Genomic DNA, 20701 nt, shown 5'->3' on the forward strand with positions numbered 1-20701 from the left:
AAAAATGTGTATTGTTCCCAAAACTATGTATTCAGTTTTGCTTCAGGCAGTCCTTAAGAGTCTAAAATCTTCCTACTGCCCCCAATTCCAGGCCCTCCCCAAGGTGGTCTTCAAAGTCCCAAGGTAAGAGACAGGTACCCTTTAGCCATCTCTGGGTCTGACTGTAACTTCATTATTAATAATGTAATTTCTATGAGAACATGTGCTCTGATTAAAAACTCCTAACAATAGACATGAAAAACCCAACGTGTCTGAATGTTCAATTCCGTAATCTCTACCTGTTAGTTTAGGAAGAATCACCTTTTCCACAATGGTAGGCAACAGTGCAACATCGACATCGTCCTTTTCTTGCTCTCGCTCTTCACAACCATAAAACAGCAAAGATTCAAACCACAGCATGTTCTCAAAGTCACGACATTTTGCCTAGAAAATATTTAAAAGGTCACCCAAACATTTAAAACAGTGGCTAGTTCTGCTTCTAGCCACGAAGAGAGTAACCGAAACTGGATTCAGCCTTTAGCCATAAACTAAATATGCGACAAAATATAGGAAACATCTATTCTTAGACAATGGACCACCCGAGGCAGCATAGGACTATGGCCCCTGAAAGAAGGGAGTCAAAGGAGGTGACTCCTGGTCAGGAGAGCAGAGCAGGGTAGGGAACTACCAAGCAGAGCAGTCCTGCTGCGCCAGGAGCCAGAAAGGGAGCTCAGGGAGGCTGAGACAGCTGGCGGCTGCAGGACAGAGGGAGGAGCTGTGAAGACGAGAGCTGGCAGGGCCGCACCACCGCGCCCATGAGCCTCTGCTGTGTACTGGGACACACACAGCACAGCGCAGCGCGCAACGCCACGGGGGCTGGGTAAGCAGGAGCTGGGAGCTGAAAAGTCCCCAGAGCTCACATTTTTCTCCTGTTGTTTCCAGGGCTTCCACCTCAGCCTTCTTTTTGGTACAGTTTACATACTCAACCCAGCCCATCTCATTCCTGCCCACGGCTCCACCCTTACGTCGGTAACTTACAAAACTGTTATCTAAAACGTGACCACTAGATGTACATAGACAATTCGACAATTACCTAGACAATTACCTCCCTCAGGTAATAGGCAAACAGTTTCTATTGATTGCACCTCTTAAATCTACCAGTTTATCTCATCCTCCTGATTTCCATCACCACTGACTTAGTTCAGGGCCCCACTTCACGTCTTCCTCACTTAGCTTTCCCATGACGTTTTACAGTTTTCTGGGATCAAAGGATCAAGTTCTTATTCATTCATGTTCCTATCTCCATGTCAATACTTGTAATTTTAGTTGAGAAAGATACTGTATACAAATTGAGAAGCAATAGATGGTTCTCTTAAAAAGGGCCAGAACATAAAAGGAAAGATTGGTAAGATTATACCCAGTGATACTCTGTATCACTTACAGCCCTGAGCATGACCTACCTCCTGAGAAAAATACTTTATTCAAGCTTCATCTCTTCCCCAAGCATCATGGTATCCTACTTTCCAACAGTGAGAGAGAAGCCACTCACCTCAAGCGGAGTCCAAGTGAGAAGCTGCAGCCTTATGAGGGGGTTGAGCAGCTTTGGCAAACAAAGGCCGATGTAGGCATGCTTATAGGATGTGTAGTATTTTGAACGCCAGGCTTCAAACTGGGATTTAATACAATCGATTGAATAGAAACTTTCAAGGACATCTTCAAAAACTTTGCTGGACTCTTTTGAAATGCGATCTAAAACCAACAAAAACAACAAAGAAACCCCCACAGAGAATGTTAACTTAGTATGCAGTAGAAAAAATGCAGTTCAATTATTTTCAGCATTTTCTCTGTAGCCTGAGTAAGTAACAAGATAGGCTCATTAACAAAGGAACAGTCCCTGGGGTCGCAAAGAGTTGGACAAGACTGGGCAACTGAAATGAATTATCAACTGCAACTTAAAGGAAAGGAAACAGAGATAAATTTAGCCTCCAAATATCTACCACACAAACTACAGTGCAGGCAGTCGCCATTCTGCATATTTCTAATATGTGCCATAATCTGCTGCTGCTGCTAAGTCGCTTCAGTCGTGCCCGACTCTGTGCGACCCCATAGACGGCAGCCCACCAGGCTCCGCCGTCCCTGGGATTCTCCAGGCAAGAACACTGGAGTGGGCTGCCATTTCCTTCTCCAATGCATGCAAGTGAAAAGTGAAAGTGAAATTGCTCAGTCGTTAGCGACCCCAGGGACTGCAGCCTACCAGGCTCCTCTAGCCATGGGATTTTCCAGGCAACAGTACTGGAGTCAGGTGCCACTGCCATTATCTGCTAGCATAGTCTAAATAACTCTGTATCCAGCTCTTCACCATTCCCATGACAGATGTGCATGATCATCAATGACCAATCATATCTGTTCTTCCAGAGTTGCCTGGTGACTGCAGTAACACAGAGCAGAATCCGCAATGGACGCTAGGCTCTTTGAGTGAAGTTATTTGACGCTCTATATGACTCTGAACAGAGGACTCTTTATAATGAAGAGATCTAGTCACAACAATCTACTTCTTAAGATCCACCTAAACACCACTGATAGAAGGCAACCTAACATTTGCCATCTACTATTATATAATACGAAAGAGCATCTTGTATGAAGTATTCTCGCCAAAAAGGTTTAACCTGAATCTAGTTAAGACTCCAGACTTAAATTCCAGTTTACAAGAAATACAGTGACTGGAGGAACAAGTTAATACCACGAGAAAACAGACAAATTTAGAATGTAAGATACTTTATAAGACAAATGGCCTTCAGAAAGCAAACGCCTTGAGCACACAGTAGGGGTGTGTGCATTGTAAGGTACTCATGATATTGACTCATTCTAGATTAAAAAGGTGTGACGGCCAAAGGCAATGCTTTGGAAAACACAAGAGTAACCCACAGAAACAGTCCTGAGAATTTGGGAAGTACTGCATACAGATATGATACTAAGAAATTTCAGTTAATTCTTCTCAAGGGTGGTAACAGTGTTACAATAAGGTACAAAAGCATCCTTTTTCAGGAGGGAGACATTAAACAAGTTAAAGTTTTTAGAGGCAAGTGCCATGATGTCTGTAAGTTAATTTCAAATGGTTCAGCGAAACACACACATATCCGAAGCAAACTTGGCCAACTGATGGTTAAGAACTGCTGGATTTGGGTGACAGGTAGATGGTGATCACTGTGCTATTCTTTCCAATTGCCTATATGTTTAGAAATGTTCACTATAAAAAAGCGGGAGAAACAAAATAAGCTTCTCCAACTATGTTCCAAAGTTAATAAATGACAGAGAACTGCAGCTAATGGTGGGAAACAAAGACTTCTACTTGGGGTTCCTTCTGGAAATGCCTTCATGTAACAGGGCTAACTATTCCCCGTGGTTGAATGATTCAGGACTCCGCAAACAGGAACTCCCTTTAGGGCTGAGAAGGGCTCCCTACTGCCAACCTTTACTTTTCCAGACCAGACAGGCTGCATTAGGGTGGCCCTTGGGATCTTAAACATTCTCCTGTCACTTTTAAAATTCTATGATTCTGAAGAGTAATATTATTTATAATGCAAGTAACTAAGTAAACCCCATAACAAAGTGTTACCACTAATTGTGAGAACTCATCATGCTATTCAGTAATAAAAACAGGTGCAAGCAAGCAACAAGTGCCAGGTTCTAAAGCAGAGGCCACAAAACCTCAAATTATTTCATGGTAACAACTACAGCCAAGCAGAAAGCACAATGACAATGAATCTCACTTCCAAATAAAAGTCTAACCTTTTTCCAGATTGAAATTTGTGATATCCGTAGAAGTTTCTTCATCATCGCTGGAAAGGCCTTCAAGGTGATCTGCCATCTTACCAGTCTGTTCTCTGGCTTGTCTACGACGAGTCCTAAATAACAAGCAGTGAGTTCCCAAACCAGATAAAGGAGACTCCTCCCTTCACAAACCGACAAACAGCAAGCATCTAGAGATTACCTCCTGGCCTCCCGTTCTGCAATCCGACGTTTGGCATGCTCTTGATACAGTGCCCGATCTCGTCCAAAGGAGTCAAGATTTGGTGCCATCAGAGCTTTATCTGGAAAACAACAATGGTTAAAATTAAAAGCCTTCCTCCAACAATCTTGAGGAAAGAGTTTGCACAGAATAAGCCATAATGACAGACTGCTTTCTAATCTCAACAGCGGGATTCTGCAATAACTGATAAACCAGATAGTTTGCTAATTTAGAGCAAATCTCAACATTAATCCATGTTTCCACAAAAAGGAGCACAGAAATAGAGTCTGACAACACTACCCCAACACAAACTGGCTGATTCCCTGTTCTTACGTCTAAGTAACAAAACTAGTTTATGCTATCATGATGACAAAGTAAGTTAAAAACCTAAGATATTTGTGTAAAGGGAAAAACAATACATTACTTTTTAGGAATGAACTTAAACATCATATTGTTGAATGATATGAAATGACAGCAAAGAGGTCTAAGTAGGAAGTATGAAAAAACACCTTTGTTGTAGTAATTTAGTGATTTATTCTATTTTGTTCTAATTTTTCTTTGTAGAAATTCATTCTTTATTACTATTTTAAGAACAAGGGCAGAATCAACAATATAGACTAAAAATCTTATCTGAATAGGACCAAGTTGTGCTTTCTCAACCACTGCTTTCAAAGCACAATTCCCTTATTTCTTTTTTTTCCATTTTCCATCTCTCTCTCTTTTTAATTTCTAGGACAAATTTTCTAACTTAGCTTTCAACATTCCTATTTATATATCAATTACCATTTTTTAGTTTCCAAGGTATGGCTATTTTTCTTAGAATATTTCTTTTTTATAGCATCTTCTACTTGTGCTACATGTAGGATCTCTTCTGCCGTCTCCCAAGGACAGCAATTATGTTTTAAAGTTTCTCCTGCCACCTGCATTTGTGTCCTCAGTCTCTTTGGTCCTACTGCTTGTGTTGCTCTCCGATGATCATTAACTACGCAGGAATGAGACTGGAAATTTCGTGGATGCAGGTGGGAGCTGTCTAAGAGGCGTCTCCATCAGATCACTGGGTAAAAGTCAACCTTTTGTTGGGGCCCCCAGATAATAGTGTCTCATGGTCTTTTCTCTAGACCCACTCTCTTTGTCCAGAGAAGAATCCTGGAGACTCTCTTGCCTAGGGTAGAAGCAGAAATGGAGGAAACATCTCTCTGTGATGCTTTATTTCTACATTCAAGTTCGACACTATGGAGACATCCTGTAATACGCAGGATAGTAATGGGAAGCAAAAACCCCAGAAGGTGTGTGGAGGGGTGGGGGGCGGAATCATGTGCAAAATTAAAGACATCAACTGAAGTTTTTTCCTGATATCAAAGATGTGGCACAGCAACAGGGAAAATAAAACCAAAAAAAGTGCTGGTGTCTACTTCAGTGTATCCTAACTACCCTAGATCCTACTACTTTTAAAAGTTGACTCTTTTACTGCTTAGTAAACAAGATGCCCCAGCTCTACCTCAACTGGGACTCCACTACATATCACAGATAAATTAGCTTAAAAGTTCCAAACTACAGAAATGATTCCTGTCTCTTTAAGAGGCAGCCATCATTAAAGAAGTATTCTAAAGAAAATTATCATGTTAACTTAGTATAATACTTAAAATGTTTATATTTAGAGACTTTTTAAAATATATATTGAAGGAGAGAGAGCAGACAACTCAACTGATAGCTTCCTTCTTTCTGTAAGAACTATATGCAGTAACTGTGGTAAAGCACTTGCAAATCTAAACAGAAGAATTTCAGGCTGTATTTTTGTTTCTCTAAAAAAAAAAGATATCAGAAAAAGAAATCGATACTTCAGTATCCCATGCAATCTTCCTCAAATCTTTGGCAATAATGAATACTCCCTTTAGGACAACACTTTTCACTTTCTCATTACCTTTCATTTCTTTCCAACTGTCAATCTATTGATAATTAACACCCATCATTCAACCCTTACTCTGAATTCCATGGAAGTAAATACCTCCAAATTATAAAGAACAGATTATAGCTAGGAAAAGGTATTTGATGAAATGCACAGCTCACACAACTTAAAAGGAAATTACTTCCCGTCATAGATATAATGATTACCTGCAATCTGCCCCAGAAATCTGGTTCTGTCTGGATCAAAAGTGATTTGAGAGTCATGCATTAGTTATTCAGGTGCCCCAAATGGGACTAATCCAAATTTAAATGTGTATGGCAAAAACAGAAGGTCAAAGCCATTCACATGGCTTACTCTGAGTCTGACTCATCTGAGGGCCATGTCATCATCTCTTTATGATGCTCCAAAACCCACTCGGCACACAGGAGAATGCTTTCCAGGGATTCAATGTCTCTCTAATTTAGAGGACACACTATATGACAAGGCACTGTTTTCAGAAAGAGTAAGGACAGGGCACTCTGCACCCGGAACACCTGGAGGGGCTGTTTAACATGCGGATTACTGGACACTATCCAAGACCTGGCGAGAATTTCTGGAGACAGGACCAAGAAATCTGCATTCTAAATTAACATCATGGGTAATTCTGATGTATACATCCATTTAAGAACTGCTGACACAGGGACCAAAGAGATGACAAAAAAAGCCAGGAGAAATCCAACATAGGAAAATTCCTATTACAGTACTCAAGAATATAGAGGGCAATGAAAAAGTGGAATTAAAATGTTTTTTGATATGTCTGGCTAAAGAGTTTCAGCTAAACTCTTATTAAGAGGTTTCTAATTCATTTTGCTCCTCCACAACCCACATCATAATGAAAGAAATATAAATTTTAAATTTCCAGATTTTTACACTAAAATTTCAAGAAGTGTTGGCATCAATTGACTTACTAAAAAAAAAAACCAAAAAACCTAGTTATATAAGGCAAACTAGAAAAAATTCAATACAAAAAATTTTGCTTTATCCAAGGGATGAAGCTCAAAACTCCCCTAATCTTGGAATTGTATCATTTGTTATGTAACAAAATCCTCTTACTATCCAAAATTTTCCAGCCCCTAACTCAAAACCTTGGTTATGATCAACAACAGCATTTGTGTTAGCATTTGTATAGATGTTAAAATGGGGGGAAAAAAATCACTTAAGGACAAGTGGATACTGGTTTTAAGATAAAATACTGATGATGTCCTTACTATACTTTGAAGAATGAAAAAATATGCCCAAAGAAGAATAAGACAGAATATTAGTACATGATTTGCACTCCTTTGTGAAGCTGTATTTTCTTAAACACAATCCAAGCACATGCTATTAATAATTCTAGATCTACCTGACACAAGAGCAAGGAAACGCGTTTCTTAAAAAAAAAAAAAAAAAAAAATGCCCTGAGATGTCTACGTTTCAATTAGGATGCACTAAGTAAACAAGGTTGTTTAATGAATAATAAAAACCTTCAAGATGGACTGACTTGAATGGCTTGAAAACTCCGAAGATTCATCTTTAATATCATCTTGTCGTCTTTGGACAAGGCGGGAAGCTCGCTGTTTGTACAGCTGATGTATTGCTGATTCAAGTTCATTAATCAGTGGCACCTGTAAAAATACAACACACTCCGTAACACCAAACTCCTCAGATGCTTATTTACTTGAGGGTTCCATATTATTTCCGGATTTCTGAAGGAGTACCCTCTGGACAGAATAATCATGAATTCCCAATGAAATACAAACAGTAATTCAGTTTTACGACGTCTGGGAAGTAACACTTCTTCTTTTATTCCGTATATGGAACTATAATGTCCAGTGCCTAGTTGTTGGAGCAAAAGTTTAGTTAGGGAACTTAAACACTTTAACAACAGTAAAGAGAGTGAGTAAAGAAATGTCAGAAATTTTAGTGCTTTTCTTTTAAAGTACGTGAAAGTCCATTTTTAGTGTTCTAGCAGCATGATCTACCTTGCAATTTTTGTAGCTTAAAATAAACTAATATTGCTGCGTAAGACCAAAAAAATGGCTCTGAGTAGGTAAAGAGTTTGCTAACTGCCCAATTTTGGACATTTAAATTGCTCTATCATTCACAAGGACCAAGTACTTTACAGTAAAGTGATACAACTTTGTGGCTTTATTACACATTTAAAATGTGAACTGCATTCATTTATATTAATAAAGTGAATAAAATTTCTAGCTATCATTAACCTGTCTTAAAAATCAATCTATTTGCAACTCAGAAAGTTCTTCTGTTCCCATCAAATATTTAATTTTTTCCATATTTTTAAATAAAATAAAATTGCTTGCATGAATTGTTGCTTTACAAAATCAACAGGGTTTTCCAGGTTAACAGCCACGGCTAAGCATTCAACTGGTTCATACAGAATACAAAAAGCTTATGGAATGAGACCTAACTTAAAAGGAAAAACCCAGAAAACATTCTCTTTTTATAAATACCTTATGCTATATAATCAAATGCTATGAAACTTTCACAAAACACTAACAACCACTAGACATACCTGAGGAAACCAGAAACTCTAGTTTCCTGATGGTTAGTGCGAATAAAAAAACACACTACTTAGAGTTGGGCAACACTGGCACCAAGTGTTATAGCAGCTTCCTGAACTGAACAGACTGCAAATGGAAAATAAAAAGAAGCAGGTGGAATAAAAGCAGTTTCATACACTTGAATGATTCCATTGCAAAAGCAACAGATGTTCACAGAAAGGTCAAACTGATGCAGTTATTTCATTCTTGCATATGCTACATCACGGGAAACAGCACCCCCAGACCTTGATATCAGCTCAGCCCACAGACTCTAACTCGAAGATTAACCATAATCCATTTTTCAAGCAATTACTGTCATATTGTTGTGACTCACACTCACCCACCCCCTCATTTTCTGCAAACCGTACAGGACTAGGGACAAATGAACCTATGGGCCTACAATGCACTCCTTTAGTCCTGGAGGCTATTAACACTCTTCTCACTGCCTGAGGCTGCATCAGACAGAACCTTAATTATTCAATCTACAGTTAAAATTCTGATAATGTAATTTTTGTTTAGGTAATTAAAATGCCTTTTAACAAAGCCCTGAGAAAATTCTGAGAATAAAAGTCCTAAAGCACATTTTCACCTCTCTTTCATGTTTCTTAACAATACTGATTTATGATTTATTACAAGAGTGCACCATGACAATTTCTTTACCCTCTCCAAACTCAAAACTGCTACTGACTACCATTATTTCAAGACCAAATTTAAGGCAAAGAACATAAGAAGGAAGATGACTCCAGGAAAACAAAACAATGGAAAGTTAAAATAATCTGCAAAAATAGAAATCTAAGCTCGAAATCACTTAAACCTTTATAATCAAAGAGAAAAAAAACAAAAGAAAGCTTTTTGGGGTCTTACCCTGACACAGTATTTTTATAACTGAAATGAGCATTCAAATGTATTCAATTATACCTCAGTATTTCCAGAATGACAATTTATGACATTATTAACTTAGCAGCAGGCTCCATAAAATCAAATGGATATGGAAATGTCAAAACGAAATAAAAGTTATCTTCAAAAGGGAATTACCTACTTCTCTTTTAATTAAAATGTAGCCACTATATAACAGATATGGTTTAAGATCTGCTTCAAAAACATTTACCTAAGTGACTCTGTAAAAACCTCAGCACAGTCTGAGGTATACTTCCCTAGGAATAGAGTAAGCAGGAGAGAGAAAGCATACTACTAAGTGTTTTCAAGATAATAAGCAACTGAAAACAATATGAACTAGATATTCTCCTAGTCTCTAACTCAAGAGTGGTACAATCTAGTTGATCGTATTACTGTCAATATTTTTTTAAAGGCTCAGTTTGCAATCACAGTGTGTAAGTTTACTCAAGTAAGTTGCAAAGCAAAGACCGAGATACTTCCAAGAAAAATTCCACAGGGACGAACTTCACTTACAAAGTATGGTTTAAGACAAAGATCCTTTCTCTAGTCACAAAAGCTTACTGGGCCAGCTCCCACCACCATGCCCCCTGGGTTCACAAGGGCTTTGTTAGTAGGACACACCGCCAGCTCTGACATTTCTGTCCACTTCCCCTCTTAACTCAAGCTCCTCTGCACAGAGTAGAGGTTATATTTCCTTCTCACCCTGGTACTTATCACCCTAAGCCACAGACCTGCCATAAGAGCAGTTACAGCTCAGAATATAGCTGCTTCTCCAGATATCAGATGATCAGGACAAGAACACAAATCCTCCAGAGAAGACTTCGTGGATCTGACCAGACTGGCTGGAATCACTAAGGCTCATTAGGAAGACAGAGTTTGGCACTGTTCTTTAGCCAGTCTTTGGCCTTAAGATACTGATCAAGAGGTAATAAAAAGTTAAAATACTCATTTAAACATACTATATGCCTACAAATTCTTTGCTAATTCATATGGCCAAGGATAAGAGAGAATGTGCCTTCTAATCCTGTATCCCATGAAAGTTTAGAGACAGGATACTCAAAAGTAGTATGATTTTAATTCTTTTGAAAGACAAGGCTGTGAAGTCCACAAATGCCTTTTTCAACCAGTGCATCAAACAATAGATGTGTCTTAAAGAAAAATCGATTAAAAGTTGCTTGAAAGAGAATTCTGTGTGCAGCTAACAAAAATGCAAACAAACGGTACAACAGAATGCAAATAACTGCCAATTGACTATCATACCAAAAAGAACAAGACTTGGAAATGAGACCTTAAAACAAATTATGGTCAATGAATGGTTTCTGAAATGGATAAAGCACAGGCTTATTCAGATGAAAACTATTACTAGCAATGGCAATAAACTTTATCTAGGATAAAAAATAAAAACTAATAAAATTTTGCAACTTTATGCTATACGTATTTGGAATTACTTATAGAAACAGTTTAAAGATAAGTTTAGATCTGAACTGTAAGAAAGAAAAGTTCATCATGAGTCTCTTATATTCTAATAACCGAGGACAGGATCTGCCAAAGTCTTTAAATGTGCTTTGAATTATCTTTTTTGTTTTCAACAAAGGCACTAAACTGCCCCTAAGACAGAATGCTGCTAATGAAGTAGAGAAAATGAAGCATGACTTTTCATCACTTCTAAAGCTAAAGTCAGTGGATATTCTCTGAGAAATACAGAAATCTAGACCTCCCTAAGTTTTGCCTTATTCAAAGAGATTAATATTTTTGCATTCTTACCTTTTCACTGAAACACTCAAGCAAGTCTTGGACATACCCTCGCATTTCTTGCAAAAATCTATACCGTTCACCAATACCCCCAGAAGACCCTTCTAGTCTCTCAATGGCCCTGGTGGAGTCCGCGCGGCTCTGCAGGTGTTTCTCGTGCTGCTGTCGGTTTGCTTTGTGCAGTTCTTTCATGGAGTCCAACCTTAAGAACAGAAGAGGATAAACATAACACATTTACATCCGCAAGTCTATGCTGTCGGGACACTTGCAATATTTATAATAATGCATTTCGTTCCACTATTAGAATATAAAAATGCTTGGAGTAGATCTTTTCATCTGTACTCCTGTTTTGCTCAAGAAAACGGCAGTCTACAGACTTCTTATATATAGTTATTTGGTGGGTTAACCAAAATCTCACTGTTTTGCCTTTCCCCCCATATCTTGACTACATTTTTTTCAGAGTCCAAGAGGAGAAAACTGAGAACTGTCTTCAACCAGATCATGGAGTGGTATTTAAAATTCGAGGCTTCCACAGAAGGAATCCAAGTAGGTAGCAGAACAAAGTGTGAAGTCATCTTCTGGTTAGATTTTGAAGATAGGCCAGTCAATCTTCTTTGCTGATATTCTGTATCTGCTACCCCAGACTACATGTTGCCTGAGGGAACGGAAAGCTAGAAGACAGGTCTTTAAGAAGTTGATCTGCCCTACCTGTCTTTAAGCTGTTTCTTTACCAAATCAATAGTAACGGGAGTCATCTCATTACTGGGAGTTTTGAAAGGGACTGTATTATCTGTTTTTTGAGATTTGGCATCAGATGATCCATAGGCTGAATAACTATATGGAATGCCATAGGATGAACCATAAGGCATTGTCTGGTAGGTGTTCTGGTAGTACATGTTCACTTCCGTGGGCTGACTTGCTTGAACCTAGATGAGAAATGGGATATATATTAAAACCAGTAGCTGAAACTACAAAAAGAATAAAAAACTAACAGGAAATAATAAATCCATTTTTTAATTACAGTATGTAATTAAAGTAAGTAATTGCAGAGCTTCTCAAAATCAAAAGTAGGGCTACATGAAATTTCTCTTATGGGATTACTGGATTCATTTCCAATAACTTTCAGGAAAACAATAATGAAGAGGTTTTGAGTTAGTAGGGACATTAAATTGTGTCAAAACACTAACAAAAAGAAACTTTGTGTGACATTTCCACTGAACTACTTACTTCTCTAGAACAAGTTGTTATAACTACTTTGGAAGATGTTTTTCATCTACAGTTAAGATTTTTGCACTACTGAGAAATCCATCTTCTACAAAATAATGTTTAAAGTCAGAAAAAACAAGTTGTACAAGAAAGAAACATTTAATCTATACAGTAGACAGTTTTTTCTTTTTTGGCAATATGTTTTTTACTTCAACAAAATAAGCTAGAAATCTTAATTCCCTTTTTCAGGTTTGAAGCTTAGCTGTTCAGCTCTCACCTGTGGGATATTGATTCCTTTCCTTATCTGCTCCTGCTCCCATCGGCTGAGCTCTTCATCCTGCTCCCCAGTGACTAGAGCGTCATCGTCACTCCCCTCGATACCTATGGCCGTAAGCAGGGAGAAAATAAGTCCAAAAAGCAGCAAGGGAAGAGATGCTACCCTGATATTTCACAAAATCAAGCAAGAATATCAGCATGAACTCAACCTTACTAAAATTAAAGTGTCTGTTATGGTCTCTCCTATCTGACCCTTCTGCTTTACTTGTTTTAATGCACAGTTATCCCTTAAGCAAGAGGCAGTATCAACAGTTAAAACCTTAGATAGGCTTCCTAAACTCTGTTAGTTTGACATCAATTCAACAAGGAGAAGAATGAAACCTAATGCCTCCTCAGAACGAAGAACCAATTGAATGTATTTATAACATGTTGGGTGCTTAGCACAATACCCGTCACACAGTCCTCAATAAACATTAGCTATCAAAATCATGCTACATTTCCCCCAAAATTCCAGTAAGACACTTAATATCCAAGCACGAACAGTTCTCCAGCACTGAAAGTCGCTCAGTTGTCTCCGACACTTTGCAACCCCATGAACCATGGAATTCTCCAGGCCAGAATACTGGAGTGGGTGGCCTTTCCCTTCTTCAAGGGATTGTCCCAACCCAGGGACTGAACCCAGGTCTCCTGCATTGCAGACGGAGCCTTTACCAGCTGAGCCACCAGGGAAGCCCAAGAATACTGGCGTGGGTGGCCTATCCCTTCTCCAGTGGATCTTCCCAACCCAGGAATGGAACCAGGCTCTCCTGCATTGCAGGCGAGTTCTTTACCAACTGAGCTATGAGGGAATCTTCAACAGTAAACATAGTTTAAATAACTATAGATACATTTTACTTGATTGTAGTATCAAATATAATTTAATAACAACAGGCTTACTACTGCACTAAATAAAGTTACCTATTTCCTCTGCAATTTTCTGTCTCTGTGACTTTTCTTTCACAGAAAAAACTATGCGGCGCTTCTCATCATCGTCTTCATCATCGCTGGCATCGTTCTCGTCTTCTCTGACAAGGCGGCCTTTCCCAGGCTCACTATCATGAGGAGTGAAATCTCCCAATTCCCGGGCCATCTGACGTTTTTTCCTTGCCGCATGTATAAAAGCGGCATCTGGAATTTCTCCTGGAAACAAACAGTAAGGATTAGCACCCATGCCACATTAGGAAGAAAGGCTCTATTTTCTTGAAACTGTGAAAGAGAAAAGAATCTCTCCAAGACAGCCATGCATAAATGATGTTCTAACATCTCTTGCTGGCATCCCCGCCCCTCTCCCCAAACTACTTAGTTTAAACAGAAACTGAAAGAAGCTAAGGAAACAAAACAATATATACGATGGCAATATATACAAGAAGACAGGGAGGGGAAAATTCATGGTTTTTATCTTTCATTTTTAAAAATAAACAAAAGTAATAAAGTCATATTTATTACTGAGCTGGAGAACAAAAACAAAAAAGGGATCTACACTCTTACAACCCTAAAACACACTATTAGATTTAGAGTGTATTTCACCTGCAAATAGTTTTCAGTTCACCTGAAAACACATTGAATATATAATCCTGTATCTAATTTTTCTTCATATTAAAATATAAGCTTTTCCCTGTTGTTTTGCATAAACAATTTTTAGTGGTTTACAACATTCAATAGATAAAGCATAATCTACTACATAATCAAATTAATTAACACTTTCACCTACAGTAAAAATTAATGCCTTGCTATTTTTCGAATTTGTTATTTAAGTAGCTATGGGATAGGAAAATGGCAACCCACTCCAGTACTCTTGCCTGGAAAATTCAATGGACAGAGGAACCTTGTAGGCTACAGTCCATGGGGTCGCAATGAGTCAGACACAACTGAGCGACTTCACTCACTCACAGGATATCTCATCATGTAAACGCACCATAACTTAACTTACTAAGCTATTCCTCTCTTACTAGACATTTTTTCTAAATGTATCTCATTGCAGTTAATGCTACAATAAAAACATTATTTCCGTGGGATCCATTTATAGCTATGGAATTACAGGTCAAAGAGTAACAACATCTCCTGATTCATAATGTCAAACAGCTTCCCATAAAGACTGTACCAATCAGAATGCTATTAGATCTATGCATGTTATTTTTCACAACTTTACAAACCCAGAGCAAACATTCTGACTTAAAAAAAAAATTATTATCATTTTCTTGGCTGTTTTACACGGTTTGTGGGAGTTTCCAGACCAGTGATCAAACCTCGGTCATAGCAGTGAAAGCTCTAAGGAGTTCCCACAGAGTAAGCATTTTTAAATTTTATAACGAGTTAAATGGTTACTCTTCATAATTTAAATCTGGTGACCAAGTATTTATTCAAAAGTTGATTAACCAGTGAATAGATCTGAGAACTATTTCCATTAAAATGTTAAAAAAAAAAAAAAAACCTGACTATAAAGCTAGCAGCAGTTTTGCTTTTGATAGCAGTTCTTGAAAAAGTTAAAATCTTAGTCTGAAATACATTAAAAAAAAAAAAAAAGGACTTTTGTACTATTTATCCATTTACCTGAACCCTTCATTTGTTTCGATAATAAAACTGCCTGTCTGAGAATGAACTTGGGAAGTTTCTAATTCTCCTTCATTCTGTATTTGCAAAAGGAACAGATGTAAGAAACACCACTTAGGTAACTCCTTCCTTAATGACCATCATTACAGAGGGCTCATTCCTGAGGGATCACTTCAGTTCTGAGGAACATCTGCAAGTACATACCTGGACGGAGAACATTTAAAGAAGATAAAGCATTTGAAAAGGCTCCACCAGCCTTTGGCTTTTCTTCCTCCTTCTCACTTTCCATATCCATTTCATCTTCCCCATGTTCACTGATGATAACTCCATCTTCTAGACTGGTGTCCTTAACATGACCTGCTTTATCCAAAGGTGGTTCGTCTACATTTTTGAAAAATAAATAAATAAATAATACAACATATCTAAAACAAAATCCATAAATTAACGAGGCACTTTTAATGCAATTATGAGTTCAATTCATTAAAGCATCGACTATTCTAATTGTTTATAAAAATACTCAAACTACTGACATGTGAAATGATCACAGCAGACAAGCAGAAGGCAGAAACAATACAGGGGACAGCGGGATGCATGGGGCCCTGCCCAATCCCTACCTTTAGTTCATTTTATTGACATTTTACCACTTTACCAAAACTAACTTCTTCCTCTGAACTCTCATAGGTAACTGTTCTCACCTCTTGGAAGCATTATTTCACTTTATATGTCAGTATCTCATTAAACTCTAAATCCATTTGTGTTAGTCTCTCAGTCATGTCCAACTCTGTGAGACCCCCATGGACTACAGCCCCCGAGGCTCCTCTGTCCATGAGATTCTCCAGGCAAGAATACTGGAGTGGGTTGCCATTTCCTTCTCCAGGGGATCTTCCGGATCCAGGGATCAAACCTGGGTCTCCTGCACTGCAGATTCTTTAACGTCTGAATCACCAGGGAAGCCCATTTGAGGCAGCTTTCTATCAAGAACAAAATACTTCTCTGTAATGAACACTTTATGGGATATCGTCTTAGGTTATAACCATCATCTGAAGGGTGGAGACCCAAAAGCCACAGTTACACTGTGCAAACCCCTGATGCTGTTGCCACGACTGAATGTTTGGAACAGTGGATTTGTGACTAGACCTGATTTTTCTGGCAACCTGAAACTGGGACAGAGACAAGTTAGAAACTAGTTAGCACTAAAAACCACCGCCTGCAAACCAGGAAGGGAGTTGTGGCGTTGCTACACTCCATCACGTGGACAGAGAAGAGAGCTCTCTCTTCTGCAGGCCATTCCGGAGGCCAGCTTCAAGACTACTTTCCTGCCACAGGGTTCCAGGTGGCACCACTGTCACAGTGGTTTATACCAAACGGTTTATTTTATATATAACTAAATAGTCCTATTACACCTTCCATCCCAGGCAAAATGCAGAAAAACAGGCATTTTCCACCCTCAATCACTGAACCTGGCAATGCACACACGAGGCATCAAGAATATAATGAAAGAGTGAAACAAAAAGTTCACTCTAAATATGAAAGATACCCTTCCGTTGTTTCCCTACCATGTGCCCCTCCGCAAAACTGCTTCAAAAGCTCTCAAACCATCTCCTACTCCCCTAAAGAAGAATCCTGGGAATAAGATCCTACCCCCCTCACCCCCCACCGCACAACTTTACTTAGAAGATTTAGGTCACTCTGCTTCAGGTCTCTTAAATTTTTTTAATTCACCACTCTACCTCATTGCCACAGACTCCCTCTAAAGTGCATTCTGAGGCTGAGATTTTAAAACTCACTTTATCAGATAAAGATACCGGGAGTCAAGAACTACCCATTTGCTTTTGCTCTCAATTAACACTAAATCAATGGCTTTTAACAGACAAAACAGAACTGCGAAAAGGTTTACTTGATCCAATATGCGCAAATGATTTCTGAAGACTTTAAAAGACTCAGTGTTGTAATAAGTTCATAAGTTATTTGCTTGTGACAGAGCAAATACAAAGTCCAGAACATGGTGACAGATGAATTTTTGTTAGTCTCGTATTATCCTTCCAGACAGCTTTATAAAAAGAGACGCTGAAAAACCTTTTCTAAGGCTCCTCTTGGGCCTCAGCGTCTTCGCTACTTTAGGAAACTTGACGCCACACATATTCTACTCCGACTGTGGGCACGTTCTCCATCTCCTCTATTCTGTCTACAAAGAGACACAGGCTTCTCTTTAGCAAAAGAACTTCGACATGATCCCAACTATTTCTCTAGCTATTGTCATCTACTCTCTCTGTCAAATGTTCCAAAGCAGCCATGTGGACCTGCTACCTCCCACCACTTCCTCACAGTCTGCCAGACTCGACCTTGGCAAACAGCCTTTGATATCTCCCATTCCAAGCTTACCAACGAAACCAGAGGCTGCAGCCACAGCTAACTGATACAGTATCATTGAGCAACTGAGCAAAAGATGTTCCTTCCTCTAAACAGGCAGAGCTTGGCAAGTTAAATTAGTCTCTTTTGCCAGATGCCCCCCTCCGCCCGCCCCCCAAAACCCAGCCACCACACCAACAGCCCTTCCTTTTCCTGCCCTTTCCGATACTATTTCATACAACTGACACTCATCAACACTCATCATCTTGAAACTTCCCTATCTGTTCTCCTTTGGACTTTATGACTCTTTGTATCTCCTGAGTAAACCGTCCTCTCCATGTGGATGCTTATTACAGGTGAGGTCTTTGGTCCTCAGGAATATTCCCTTTATGCTGCAGCCTCGATTCCATTTACCCCTGGCTTCAATTATCACCTCAATGAACACCAAAACAAAATCTTCATCTCCAACTATTCACTGGCTATTTCTACTCAAATTCAAGTTCAAAGGTGAACTCATCAATTTGGAATATCCCAAAGGTAGGTTTTTCTAAGTTGTTACTACCCTTGTTTTCCAGTTAATGCACCTCTGCCTATCTAAGGAGGGTTGGGGTAGGAAAAGTTTGGGATTGTGAGCTGATTAGTGAAACAGGAACAGCGACCTATAACACAGAGACTCTACCTTTGGGGAGGACATTGAGTTATCTGCTGAGTAGGAAATCAGTTAATATGAAAACAAGGTGGCCACATAAACTTTGCACCTGCTTCAATTTTTAAACCCAACAGTAAATGGTCTTTTCTCAGTTGTCACTTTTCCTGAGCTTTCTTCAACTTCATCATACACAGTTGGTTCTTAAGAGATTTGGAAAAACTGAAGCAGCTTCCTAGACTCCAAAATAATCAGTTCCCCTAAAAATACTCCTCCTCCCACTGCATTCCCTATTTCTGTATATCACACATAATTATCCTCTCAGTCACCTGGCACAAAAGCTCAAATCTATTTTTTTTAGATCTAATAGCTAAAACATACATTATGTCTACCAATTCTTCCCTTGGAATACTTCTCAAATAATCTTTTTCTATTTATTTCCCCACAATCACAGCAAACATTTTAAATTCACCTAGAATTTCCCACTGAGTCAGGAAAAGCCTCAGTCTTGCTCAACTAAGACCTTTCTAAACCCACTATTACTGGATCAAAGCTGGCCCCTGCATTTAAACTTCTTTAGGCCTCTTAATATTTCCTTGTGCCAATCCATGCTGCATGCTAACACCAGGTTAAGATTTCAAAAGGCATTTATCATGTCACCATCCTGGCAGGCCCCTGAAATGGCAACTCTAAACCCCATACTAGATACTAAACATCCTTCATAATCTGTCAGCAACGTACCTTTCACCTTAAACCTCTGCATCCCCCACAAATCATCTATTCAGCCTGTCACATGTACTTGCTCTTTTCCAAAACAGCAAGTCTCTGATAACAGCCCCACACCTCCCGTTTTCTTTGCAATTTAAAAGATCAAAAAACAGCTTCAAATTCCACTTTATCTATGAAGCATTCCTTCACCCATCTCTAAAAAGAAAAGTGTAGTTAAGCTTTAAGTCACTCACTAGACATTTTGCCAAATTCGGGATCCAGTTATACACTGAAGTGATGTTGTCTCCAAAATTAGATTGCAAACTTGAGATATAATGACATACGTTCCCACATCAAGCCTATAGTGGAGAACTGGGCAATAATAATTCTATCTTTAATTTCACAAAATAAAAATATCTCCCTAAAACATTTGCATGAGAATAACTAGACCACAGCAGATTATCATGAAATCACTTTCCTAAGGACAAATAAATGCTTAAAAGTTTAACTTAGGTTGTGAGAGGACATAAGAGATGTTTTGTACAATGTAGACAGGTGCCACACACCCATGAGTGTGCATTCATGTATCTGATAAGGCTGCTAAATGGGAACATTATCAACCTTAGACTTAGGGGGTTCCTAAAAGCTCTCGAAGAATTAAAATGACTGTGTAAATAAAACCAAAGGAACCCAAAACTTGTCTCTACAAAATACAAGAACAGAATACAAGTACAGGAATTTGCACAGTACTCCTTCAAAAAGAAACAAACTATGTCTCAGGTTTAAGTGGGAAACCTCTCTCTGTTCAACAGCACTCGGAACACTAGTCAAAAAACTGGAAGAATTTAGTCACTGCAGCAGAAACATGCCAGTGGCAATGGTTCTGTCTTTTTAAATAATGCATTCACAATGCAGTCACGTTGGAATTAAATAAAACTGCATCATTCTCAACTTGAGCCCTTGACAATGACAGAAGCAAGCAAACAAGTTCACTATATACACACCAAATCTATTCAATCCCTGTCAGAGTTTCGTTTTGGCACTTCAAAAGAATCAAATTAGTACTTACTGTCGGCAGATGAGTTGAGTTCTGTCTTAATCTTAGATTTTTCAAGATCTTCTTTATATTCTTTCTTAAGCAATTTTACTATCTTTTTGCTGTAACTTGATTTCTTCACTTTGAAAACTTCTTCAGTTTCTTTAAAAAATAAACAAAATCTGTAGCAACTATTTTCAGACAATATTTTCCATTCTAACTTTTGAATTCTTCTAAATATACTCAAACATTCAAAATCATTACATAATTTGAAATTACTTAAAATCCGTAATAGGCTTCCAAAAACTGAATCAACCTCATAATCTGGAATAAAATGCCAATCTGAGACTTTTTAAAGGCGTAACACATGTAACTACACAAAGTTCTGTGTTCTACTGTCTTTCTTAAATAATTTATTTCAGGAGAGGAAAAGAGATCTTCAAAAAAGCACTTAATTATCAAACTTTTAAGGTATATTAAATAAAATATCCAAAATCAAAAGGTGCTAGTTTACAGAGCTGTCAAGACTGAGTTAACTCTATACCCATCACACATGGACACAGTTATTTCAAGACCAAGCTGAGAGCTAATCAACTTGTCAAAAATAAATTTCGGTGGCGTATCCATCATCTTTGATTTGAAAACTTTAAAAGTCGAATGCAAACACTTTACCAAGCTCTCCCTACATCAGCGAAAACAAAAATGTGACTGTACTCCTGGCAAACTTCAGAAACGGCCTATTACTGGAAACAAGAAAGCACTGCGCATC

At 38.5% G+C, this 20701-nt stretch overlaps 1 protein-coding gene across 1 annotated transcript in view; it reads right to left on the reverse strand.

Moving 5' to 3' along the window:
* The window catches only part of PAXBP1 (PAX3 and PAX7 binding protein 1), a 33035-nt gene that overhangs the window by 10941 nt on the left and 1393 nt on the right, over positions 1 to 20701 (reverse strand). The window contains exons 2-12 of the mRNA XM_040228224.1: positions 19966 to 20094; positions 15398 to 15574; positions 13562 to 13783; positions 12606 to 12709; positions 11831 to 12048; positions 11135 to 11324; positions 7414 to 7537; positions 3971 to 4070; positions 3769 to 3884; positions 1529 to 1728; positions 279 to 423 (exon numbers count right to left, since the gene is read on the reverse strand). Coding sequence (XP_040084158.1) covers positions 279 to 423; positions 1529 to 1728; positions 3769 to 3884; positions 3971 to 4070; positions 7414 to 7537; positions 11135 to 11324; positions 11831 to 12048; positions 12606 to 12709; positions 13562 to 13783; positions 15398 to 15574; positions 19966 to 20094 — 1725 coding nt within the window. The remainder of the gene's footprint in view (positions 1 to 278; positions 424 to 1528; positions 1729 to 3768; positions 3885 to 3970; positions 4071 to 7413; positions 7538 to 11134; positions 11325 to 11830; positions 12049 to 12605; positions 12710 to 13561; positions 13784 to 15397; positions 15575 to 19965; positions 20095 to 20701) is intronic.

Source organism: Oryx dammah, unplaced genomic scaffold (genome assembly GCF_014754425.2).
Source record: "Oryx dammah isolate SB20612 unplaced genomic scaffold, SCBI_Odam_1.1 HiC_scaffold_2, whole genome shotgun sequence".
NCBI lineage: Eukaryota > Metazoa > Chordata > Mammalia > Artiodactyla > Bovidae > Oryx > Oryx dammah.